At 39.8% G+C, this 12326-nt stretch overlaps 1 protein-coding gene across 1 annotated transcript in view; it reads left to right on the forward strand.

Moving 5' to 3' along the window:
* Positions 1–12326, forward strand: part of smarca4b (SWI/SNF related BAF chromatin remodeling complex subunit ATPase 4b) — a 42133-nt gene that overhangs the window by 10191 nt on the left and 19616 nt on the right. Inside the window, exons 5-16 of the mRNA XM_079841795.1 lie at positions 1450–1548; positions 1633–1900; positions 3125–3251; positions 3386–3559; positions 5504–5677; positions 8020–8241; positions 8359–8489; positions 8562–8616; positions 8697–8818; positions 10915–11062; positions 11204–11367; positions 11453–11519. Coding sequence (XP_079697921.1) covers positions 1450–1548; positions 1633–1900; positions 3125–3251; positions 3386–3559; positions 5504–5677; positions 8020–8241; positions 8359–8489; positions 8562–8616; positions 8697–8818; positions 10915–11062; positions 11204–11367; positions 11453–11519 — 1751 coding nt within the window. The remainder of the gene's footprint in view (positions 1–1449; positions 1549–1632; positions 1901–3124; positions 3252–3385; positions 3560–5503; positions 5678–8019; positions 8242–8358; positions 8490–8561; positions 8617–8696; positions 8819–10914; positions 11063–11203; positions 11368–11452; positions 11520–12326) is intronic.

A 12326-nucleotide genomic window follows, 5' to 3' on the forward strand; every position in this document is an offset into this window, starting at 1 on the left:
TGACCTCTGACCTGACGCATGACGTAGGATGTAGGAGTAGAGTAAGCTCAGGTGAGAGTAGACGCCTCTCGTGGTTCAAACAAATCAGAGGTGGACAGTAACTAAGTACATTTACTTGAGTACTTTACTTAAGTACACTTTACTTTTATCTGTACTTTACTTTAGTATTATTTTTTCGGGAAACTTTGACTTTAACTTCACCACATTTGAAAGACAAATATCGTACTTTTTACTCCACTACATTTCTATCAAGGTCCTCAAAGTCGAAAGTCGTTTCTGTAGCAACTTTGAAATTCAGTCGAGGATTTTTTTCTTCTTTAAAAGGTTTTTTTTTTTTTGCAAACAGCCTATCAGTAATCACTCTTGTATAGGGTCAGGTGAAGTTTCCCAAAATTTTTTGGGAAAATGGATGAAGACGGTTCCTCTGCGCAGTGTGTGCACCCATGGCCATACTTAAAAAGTATGTTTCAGTTTTCTGAAAAGATTAAAGATTAGTTTAGTTGGCATATACTTGATGCATGTCTCATAAAATTTTCACAAATGTAAACGTCTGGGAGAAAGAGAAGAGTAAACAGTGGGAGAACATTGGATGTGTATCAGTGTATTGGATCCGTGCATTTGGCCTTAAAGTGACAGCAGTTTTGTAAAGAGCTTTGTAACTTTTATATACAAGTATTTAAATTAGTTTAAGGTAGTCGTATGCTAGCATGTCGGATGGAGCATCACTGACTGGCTTAAACCACCATGGTGGCATAATGTGTATTTATACAATGCAACAATAATAAAATAATGCATTGACATAAAAAAGGGGAAATTTACTTTTGATACTGAAGTACTTTTAAAAACAAATACTTCTGTACTTTTACTTAAGTAAAAACCTGTTTTTAGAACTTTCACTTGTAACGGAGTAATATTTGACTAGTAGTACTTTTACTTTAACTCAAGTACTAGAGTTGTGTACTTTGTCCACCTCTGAAACAAATAGGGCGTTGGGTCAGAGATCACTCTTTGACCTGGAACTCGACTCCCACACGACTGTTACTTGAAGCCAGTGATTATAGTTTATAAAGTTATAAATATGGATATTTTTCTAACAAAAACTCATGGCTTTGCTTCATAATATAAGGTACCATTCGCTCCTGTTATAAAGCTTGGAAGAGCCAGGATATTTTTGATATAACTCCGATTATGTTTGGCTGAGAAAAAAAAATCATATACACCTAGGAGGGCTTGAGGGTGAGTAAATTATAGGATAATTTTAATTTTTAGATGAACTAACCCTTTAAATTTAAAATTGTGTTCTGTGTGCTACCTCATTTCTAATTCAGTTCAAATTTGGGAGCTGTATTTTTCTCAGGTTCTCTTCTGAATGAGGGAGTGGTTCTTAAGAAAGTTCAGTTGTTTGTGGTGACTTTAGTAAAGGGTTAGTTTGTGCCGGTTGCTCCGCAGGGATGGTTGGACCCAACATGCCTCCTCCTGGACCTTCTGGAGTCCCGGCTGGTGTTCAGGGCCAGAACCTCAACGGACCTCCCAAACCATGGCCTGAAGGTGAGAACGCATCCGTGCAGCATGTGATGACTGAGCTTCTTAAATGGAAAAGCAGTCTGTGATGATGTATGTCCTGTGCTACAGGTCCTATGGTCAATGCTGCAACCCCCTCCAACGCTCCTCAGAAACTGATGCCGCCGCAGCCCACCGGACGTCCCTCACCTGCTCCGCCGTCGGTGCCACCGGCCGCCTCGCCAGTCATGCCGCCACAAACCCAATCGCCAGGACACCTGGCCCACCCGTCTCAGCCCACCACCATGGTGCCGCTGCACCAGAAGCAGAACCGCATCACGCCCATTCAGAAGCCCTGCGGTCTGGACCCGGTTGAGATACTGCAGGAGAGAGAGTACAGGTGAGACGCAGCTGAACCGCAGCCAGAGCGACTCTCTGACGGCCTTCACACAGGTCAAAAAGGTCATGGGTTCGAATCCCGGGAAAAAATGTGAACCTTGAATGCAATGTAACTCGCTTGAGATAAAAGTGCCAAATGCATAAATGCAAAATGTTCGGTTACTTGTTGTTACTTTGTACTTTGAAGCAAGTATTCAGGATTGTGGGTAACAGTTCAAAAATCAGCCTTAGCTATGTTTCCATCCAGTGTTGCGAAGTTAACTTGTGCGCAAAATTTGGACTATTGCATAAAAAATCTGCGAACAAAGCACCGATTCCATCCCATGTCTTCAAATCAGCACTTCCTGGGAAATTCCAATATGAAACACAATAGACGCTGTCATGTTCTCTTGCGTTCGGATGCTGGTGTTTGTGAACGCAATCGTGTGAGGCGCTTCTGGAGGGAATTAGTTCAACCAAAAAGGAAAATTAGCCCATGATTTACTCACCCTCAAGCCATCCTAGGTGTATATGACTTTCTTCTTTCAGACGAACACAATCGGAGATATATAAATAAATGTCCTGGCTCTTCCAAGCATTAAAATGGCAGCCCAAAATTTGAAGCCCAAAAAGGTGCATCCATCGATCCATCACAAAGTGAACTAACCATTTAAACCAAATCATTCTGATGACAGACTTTTCAGACAGCGTTTCAGAACCACCAAACCAACATTTGAGATCATGTGATGCGATTGGTCCGTCTCGTGTGACTCAATTGTACCAAGGCTAGTCCAGTTAGCCAATCACGTCCTCTGCGGTGGCAAAGTCATGTGAGTTTTTCGTTGCCCTTCGAGGGATTTATTCAGTAAACATATTTCCATAGTAAAATGATCCACCCCAATTGAGCGTATATGTTCTTTATGCACATTTTTAGAATTTATGCACATCTTGGCGTCTCCATCCAGTGTTTTTTTTTTAATGTGATATCCCAAACTTTTCAAAAAATAGGTGGATGGAAAAAACGTGATTGATCACTAGTTTGAATATTGTTAGTTATGTACGTGTCCGTCTACGATGGTTCTGGCTCTAATACTTTGAGCCTGAGGTTCAGCAGTTCAGCCTTTAAAAATCACCCAACAAACCTTTTTTTCGTCGGATGTGATGCGTCTCTCGTGTGACTCTATTGTACCAAGGACCAGCTGAGACTGGAGCTCTTCTGATGGTTTGTGTTATGATGTCTCTGCAGGCTTGAAGCTCGTATCGCTCACCGTATTCAGGAGCTGGAGAATCTTCCGGGGTCTCTGGCTGGAGATCTGCGCACCAAAGCTACTATTGAGCTCAAAGCTCTCAGACTGCTCAACTTCCAGAGACAGGTGACGGCCGTTTGGACCTCACAAACATTCACTCAGATGCAGTGATCCATGTCAGGCTGTTGGCATATTCCTAGTGGCCACTGCATCAGTTCATCTTGTTTTTGCCCTGACAGTTTGTGTGTTTGCTTCCACAGCTGCGTCAGGAGGTGGTGGTTTGCATGAGACGTGACACGGCCTTAGAAACATCACTGGACGCCAAGGCCTATAAACGCAGCAAGAGACAGTCGTTACGTGAGGCGCGAATCACAGAGAAACTAGAGAAACAGCAGAAGATTGAGCAGGAACGCAAACGCAGACAGAAACACCAGGCAAGCATCTATACCTCATTCACACTGGCTCATTGTTTCCCTGACACCTCCAAACATCTGAGAACACGCTGGATATCTGGGATTGGAAATTTGATTAAACCTACAAATAAACAGACTATTTTAGGACTTGAAGGAAAAGTTATGATGTAAAACAAATAATTTCTTTATGTGACAGATGGATGGATGGATGGATAGATAGATGTAGATAGACAAACAATGGACAGATAGACAGATGGATGTAGATAGATAGATAGATGGGCGGCTGGATGGACAGATTTACATTTACATTTACATTTGGCAGACGCTTTTTATCCAAAGCGACTTACAGTGCCCTTATTACAGGGACAATCCCCCTGGAGCAACATGGAGTAAGGTGCCTTGCTCAAGGACATACTGGTGGTGACCGCTGGGATTGAACCAGCAACCTTCTGCGTATCAGTTCCATGATTTAACCCACTGGACCACCATCTCACTGTCCATCCATCCACAGTCCATCCATCCATCCATCCATCCATGCATGGATGGACAGACGAGTGGATGGATGGATAGACAGATGGATGGACGGACGGGTGGATAGATAGATAGATAGATAGATAGATAGATAGATAGATAGATAGATAGATAGATAGATAGATAGATAGATAGATAGATAGATAGATAGATAGATAGATAGATAGATAGATAGATAGATAGATAGATAGATAGATAGATAGATAGATAGATAGATAGATAGATAGATAGATGGGTGGCTGGATGGACAGATGGATGGATGGATGATTGATAGGCAGATGGATGGATGGACGGACGGATGAACGGACGGGTGGATAGATGGATAGGTAGATAGATAGATGGATGGGCAGGCGGGCGGCCGGATAGATAGATAGATAGATAGATAGATAGATAGATAGATAGATAGATAGATAGATAGATAGATAGATAGATAGATAGATAGATAGATAGATAGATAGATAGATAGATAGATAGATAGATAGATAGATAGATAGATAGATAGATAGATAGAGGGGCGGCTGTATGGCCAGATGGATGGATGGATGGATAGACAGATGGATGGACGGACGGGTGGATAGATAGATAGATAGATAGATATATAGATAGATAGATAGATAGATAGATAGATAGATAGATAGATAGATAGATAGATAGATAGATAGATAGATAGATAGATAGATAGATAGATAGATAGATAGATAGATAGATAGATAGATAGATAGATAGATAGATAGATAGATAGATAGATAGATAGATAGATAGATAGATAGATAGATGGGCGGCTGGATGGACAGATGGACGGATGGATGATGGATAGACAGATGGATGTAGATAGATAGATAGATGGGCGGCTGGATGGACAGATGGACGGATGGATGATGGATAGACAGATGGATGTAGATAGATAGATAGATGGGCGGCTGGATGGACAGATGGACGGATGGATGATGGATAGACAGATGGATGTAGATAGATAGACAGACAGTCAGGACAGTCTTCAGACAAAAACATAGTTCCAAAAATATACAATACACAAATAAATATATGTATATTGTATATACAAATAGAGTATACAAATTCATATGTAGTACAGATGTATTACAGTAAATATAAGATGTTCAAATAGTCAAATATTATTAAATATGTAATAAATACACTTACAGACGTAAAAAAAAGTAATGTCAAGTTAGATTATTAGAAGTATATGTCAAATGTCGTTGGTCATGTGACTCTCACCTCATCTCATGATCATCAGGTTTAGTTTGTGTAGCTCTGAGAGGGCAGTTGGTCACTCATACTGTGATGCTGATCGGATGATTAGTAATGAAATGCTTGATATTAAATTAGCGTCTCTTCTAATTTCACTGTTCTCGAATTTTGGAGCCCACTTCAGTCATTGCAGTAATTCCCATGATTCTTTGTGCTCTGGCGCAGGAGTATCTCAACAGCATCCTGCAGCATGCCAAAGACTTCAAGGAATATCATCGCTCCATCACGGCAAAGATCCAGAAACTGACCAAAGCTGTGGCCACGTACCACGCCAACACTGAGCGCGAGCAGAAGAAGGAGAACGAGCGCATCGAGAAAGAGCGAATGAGACGTCTGATGGTGCGTCTCACACACACACACTCTCACACACACACACACACACACACAGAGGTGAGAGTTCAGAGCTCGTGTGTGTTTGCGCGTTTTCCGATAACACTTTACAATTGTTAACATTAGTTTATGCAAATGTTGAGATTAGCATTCAGTAAGATGAATAAATGCTGTAGAAGAATTGTTCATTGTTAGTTTAACCCCTAGGAGTCTGAGCTGTTTTGGGGCCCTTTAGAAGTTTTGACATGCTCTGACATTTGTGCATTTTTCAGTTGCTTATAAACACACTAATGGCAAAAGTGTGTATTCAGCACAAACTGGGCTACCATAATATCTGAGCAACATGTATGTACATGGTTATACATGGGTATTTTTGAGAGAATAATGTTTATGCAAAATTTTTGAAAAAACTAAAAAAAAAAATTAAAATTAAGGCTTCAAAACACACAATAGATATGTGTTCACAAGCCCTTTGATTATTGGGTGTTTTTGTTTAGAGTTTTTGCTTTAAACTGATGAGAGAATCATTTAGCCTACTCATTCACATAAAACAATATATTCATTTACATTTTGTAAAACACTTTTTCTTTACTCAGGCCTTATGCGAGTAGGCGTGAACGAACCATGAATAATAATGTGATACAGTAATATTAAATAAATAGTAATAATAATAAATAAACAGTAATATTGTGACAATTGGTAATGATGAATGTTATAATTAAAATATTTGGGATTTAAAACAACATAATGCAATGCAATTATGATTTCAAATATTATCTGGTGAATTTAGGTTGATTGGGACACTTTTTCCCAGTCATTTCAATGGCAAATATTTTCTGAATCATTTGTAAACCATCAAATACACACAATACTCAAATATCATTTACAGCTTCAGTCAGAAACACATGAAATGCATGAGCCAGCGCTAAGGCTATTTTCTGCTATATTGGTATCAAATATACTAATATATTTATTATACCAGTCTGTTATATTATATCAAATATATTAAAAACATTGATTAAAATTAAGATAAAATGTATACAAAATGAAATTCAGTTTAAAGAAAGCAATTAACTTTCTAAATAACAAACAAAAAAACAACAACATAGGGTATAATATTTTAAACATTAATATGAAGCAAAATTCGTTTTAAAAACATTGATTAATATTAAGATACAATTTATACAAAACGAAATTCAGTTTAAAGAAAGCAATTAACTTTCTAAATAACAAACAAAAAAACAACAACATAGGGTATAATATTTAAACATCAATATGAAGCAAAATTCGTTTTAAAAACATTGATTAAAATTAATATACAATTTATACAAAACGAAATTCACTGTAAAAAAGGCCATTAATACTCAAATATAATTTCCATCTTAAGTTCATTTATGAGACGCGTGCAATGCAGCGCTAAGGCTATTGTCTGTTATATTGACTTCTTATAAAATAAGCTATAACTATATTAAAAACATTGATTAAAATTAAGATACAATTTATACAAAACGAAAACAGGCCAAATAAATCTTATTTATTTTTTTTAATCAATATTTATTATTTTCCCATGAACAATTTACAGAATCCATTTAGTATACAAGTAGACAATCTAGACAACCTTTCCGTGTGGAGAATTATTCCAGGATTATTACTCAAAGCGATGTATCTGACCCATAGCTTCACTAGTTGTTTGCATGAGTTGAGGTGTGTGTGGGCGTCGACGCATGGATTGCCTGTATTTGAAAGAGCACGCGGTCTGTGGGCGTGGCCGCATTAGCGGGTAATGAGGCAGTAATGAGTTGACTGATATCTCCCACTTTTCACACAGATTACATAAACACAGAATATTTGTTTTCGTTTGGATTTACATGATTTAAAACCTGACATTTCAACGTTTCTTTAGACAGTTGTCTCATGTTTGTGTGTCAAGTTCTCACTAAGCTAGAGGTGATTTTCTGAAGAGAATCAGATTAGACATCATTGAGAGAGAGGCTGAAGATCGCGAATCATGTTTGTTTCCCTTATTTTGCAAAAAGCACAACAATTTGTTTTTATTGTGACTGTACACAAAAAAAAGAAACTTAACAGAATACAATGATGTATAACACTTGCCTGAATGATAAAAAACAACTTTTTTTATAAGAGATTATTAGCTAATCTGTTTTTAGAGATAAAAATATTTACATTCGATTTTCATGAAAACGCATCCCAGAGAACGATCTACTCGGTAACCATGTGTTAATTACCCCTAGGTTCATTTTTCACCGGAGTTGTCCTTCAAGTTAACTAATGTACTTAACTAATGTTAACAAGTGAAACCTTGTTGTAAAGTGCTACCCGTTCTTCTTCAGGCTGAGGATGAGGAGGGTTACAGGAAGCTCATCGACCAGAAGAAGGACAAGCGTCTGGCGTATCTGCTCCAGCAGACGGACGAGTACGTGGCCAATCTGACAGAGCTCGTCCGCGCTCATAAAGCTGTCCAGGCTCTGAAAGAGAAGAAGAAGAAAAAGAAGAAGAAAAAGAAGCTGGAGAACGCGGAGGGACAGACGGGATCTCTGGGACCAGACGGAGAGGTGGGTTGTGATCAAAAGTGATCATTACGTTGTTCGATCGTGTATTTCTTCTGTTTTGAAAAGTACTGGGTTTGTGAGCCACTGATCTTAAGGTGGTGTTGATGATGATGTTTAAAGCCCCTGGATGAGACGAGTCAGATGAGTGATCTCCCAGTGAAGGTGATCCACGTGGACAGCGGGAACATTCTGACCGGATTGGACGCTCCTAAAGCTGGACAGCTGGACACGTGGTTGGAGATGAACCCTGGGTAAGATCACAATATGGAACATCCTACATGGTGAATGGAGCGTCTCCACTGATGCTCTCTCTCTCTCTTCAGTTACGAGGTCGCGCCGCGCTCGGACAGCGAGGATTCTGGGTCGGAGGAGGACGAGGTGCCTTCAGCTGCTTTCTGACTGTACACAATTGATTAAACTGACAGCACAAGATTTATTTAAGATGTTCTCCCTGACAGGAAGAGGAAGAGGAGCCTCCTCAGCTTCTGCCTTCTCAAACTCCTGGGGGGGAGGAGAAGAAAAAGATTCCCGACCCGGACAGTGAGGACGTGTCAGAGGTGGACGTGCGTCACATCATAGAGTAGGACAAACACACACACCTGACGCAGCTTGAGTGTTACTGTTAGGGATGCACAGTGTATCGACGGCCATATCGGCTCAGAAAAATGTATATAAAGATATAGATTTATCTGCCAATATATTGGTTATCGGCTACCGAATATAAATAATTATTGGTTTCGGCTGAAAATGTTTCATATTTAATGTTATCATTTTGGTCCAATGAGAAAATTAGGTTGATATATTAAAGCTTATAAATTGTAGTTGTTTTCTGCAGTTAATCAGATTATCAGATATGTACATATATATATATATAACATTATGACCTAATATTGTGTTGGTCCCCCTTTTGCTGCCAAAACAGCCCTGACCCATCGAGGCATGGACTCCTCTAGACCCCTGAAGGTGTGCTGTGGTATCTGGCACCAAGATGTTAGCAGCAGATCCTTTAAGTCCTGTAAGTTGAGAGGTGGGGCCTCCATGGATCGGACTTGTTTGTTCAGCACATCCCACAGATGCTCGATTGGATTGAGATCTGGTGAATTTGGAGGCCAAGTCAACACCTCAAACTCGTTGTGCTCCTCAAACCATTCCTGAACCACTGCTTTGTGGCGGAGCATTATCTGCTGAAAGAGCCACAGCCACCAGGGAATACCGTTTCCATGAAAGGCTGTACATGGTCTGCAACAATGCTGAGGTAGGTGGTACGTGTCAAAGTAACATCCACATGGAGGGCAAGACCCAAGGTTTCCCAGCAGAACATTGCCCAAAGCATCACTGCCTCTCCTGGCTTGTCTTCTTCCCATAGTGCATCCTGGTGTCATGTGTTCCCCAGGTAAGTGACACACACGCACCCGGCCATCGACGTGATGTAGAAGAAAACGTGATTCATCAGACCAGTCCACCTTCTTCCATTGCTCCGTGGTCTAGTTCTGATGCTCACATGCCCACTGTTGGCACTTTTGGCGGTGGACAGGGGTCAGCATGGGCACCCTGACTGGTCTGCGGCTATGCCGCCCCATACACAACAAACTGATGCTCTGTGTATTCTGACACCTTTTTATCAGAACCAGCATTAACTTCTTGAGCAATTTGATCTACAGTAGCTCGTCTGTTTGATCGGACCACATGGGCCAGCCTTCACTCCCCACGTGCATCAATGAGCCTTGGCCATGACCCTGTCGCCGGTTGACCACTGTTCCTTCCTTGGGCCACTTTTGATAGAGACTGACCACTGCAGACCGGGAACACCCTACAAGAGCTGCAGTTTTGGAGATGCTCTGACCCAGTCTTATAGCCATCACAATTTGGCCCTTGTCAAACTCGCTCAAATCCTTACGCTTGCCCATTTTTCCTGCTTCTAACACATCAAATTTGAGGACAAAATGTTCACTTGCTGCTTAATTTATCCAAACCACTAACAGGTGCCGCGATGAAGAGATAATCAGTGTTATTCACTTCATCTGTCATAATGTTATGCCTGACCGGTGTATATGTATATCAAGATTTAGATTTATCGGCCAATTTGTTGGTTATCGGCTTCCAATAGTTATCGTATTGGTACCGATAACGACAACATTAAAATGAACATTTATCAGCATATCAGTTTTCGCTCTGGTGAGAAAATTAGGGTGATATATTAAAGTCAACAAATGATGGATTATTTGCTCCTGTCGAACCACTTCAGATAGACGCCACTGCCCATGAGCACGTCAAAAAAGTGGACATCAGCATTGCAATTTGCCATAGGAATGTAAAATGAATTGTAAAACTTAAGGAGTCTTTAATTGGCATAAATTATGATACTTTTAGTAAATAATTGTGCAAAAATAAAGATCTAGTTTCCTTGCAGTTTCTTTGTTTTCTGCAGTTAAGTATTTAAAATTGAAAAACAGTTGTCCACTGTATTTGTTTGCCTTTTGTTTTTGTAATCAGGCTCACAAAAATGTACATCAAGATATAGATTTATCGGGCAATGAATTTAATTATCGGTTATCGGTATCGGCCGAAATATAGGTGCATCCCTAATTACTGTGATCTTCAGTGTTTACAGGCCATTTATATGCCCTCAATGCTGCAGTCTCAACCTGTGTGTTTGTGTGTGTGTGTTTTTCTCAGACATGCTAAACAGGACGTGGATGATGAGTACGGTAGCGCTGTGTTTGCGCGCGGGTTGCAGTCATATTACGCTGTGGCTCACGCCGTTACTGAACGGGTAGACAAACAGTCGTCTCTGCTGATCAACGGACAACTCAAGCAATACCAGGTCATTCAGCACTATTACCAGACATTGAACTTTAAATATTAGTGGTCGACTGATGTGGGTCATGCAGTCGCCGACATCTTAGAGCAGACGATCGATACACACACAAATGATGTTATTAATGCTTTGACTGTTTGTGTGCAGATCAAGGGTTTGGAGTGGCTGGTGTCTCTGTATAACAATAATCTGAACGGGATCCTGGCGGATGAGATGGGTTTGGGCAAGACCATCCAAACCATCGCGCTCATCACATACCTCATGGAGTACAAGCGTCTGAACGGACCCTACCTCATCATCGTGCCGCTCTCGTCAGTCACTATTCAGATCAGCTTTCATACTTGTATTTGTTCACACAGAGTGTCTGTTTTCATGAACACTGTGTTTCTCTGACAGAACTCTGTCTAATTGGGTCTATGAGTTTGATAAATGGGCGCCATCTGTTGTCAAAGTCTCGTACAAGGTAAGTGACTCTTTCCATCTGGACAAAGAACATTTGTGATGAATGCTGCTGGGTGACAGATGTCCTAAGATACTGTAAAAAACAGAGTTACAATGAATCAGTGGAGTAACTAAACTACAACTGCTTTTGCGACTTGGCTGCATTTCATATCCGCTCTAGCTTATCAAATCGAGTCACATTTATTTAAATAGCACTTGATACAATAGAGATACTGTTACACAGTAATAAACATTCAACAGTGTGAATGTTGTGAAATAAATAAATTATAAAATTAATTTGAGCTGAGCAATGACACTACTGTCTTCTGTCGAGCTGCTTTACAGCTGATTTCATGTGTTAAATCATGTTAGTAACATGCAAACAACATGGCAAAACATGTTAGTAATGTGTTAAATCATGTTAACATGCTAAAACGTGAACAAAAAATTTAAATCCTGCTAGAAACATCTTAGAAATGTTCGATAATGTTAGCAACATGTTACAATATGCTAGCAATTTGCTAAATCATGCTAGCATTGTGTTAAATACACTACATTTTCAACTAAATATCCAAATAAATTGAATTACTAAACTAAATTAAATACATCAACTATATTACTGATCTGCCCACATTGTCACTGTATGATAATTGAACTGAGCTGATGACATCACCGTTTTCTCCAGAGCGGCTGTACAGCCTATTCATATTCTGTTGCATTATTTTCCTGTTTAACATTGTGAAGCTGCTTAAACAATCTGCGTTGTAAAAAGCGCTATATAAATAAAGTTGACTTGACTTGACTTAAATCATGTGAGCAACATGTAAAA

Source organism: Gobio gobio, assembly GCF_949357685.1.
Source record: "Gobio gobio genome assembly, chromosome: 17".
Classification (NCBI taxonomy): domain Eukaryota; kingdom Metazoa; phylum Chordata; class Actinopteri; order Cypriniformes; family Gobionidae; genus Gobio; species Gobio gobio.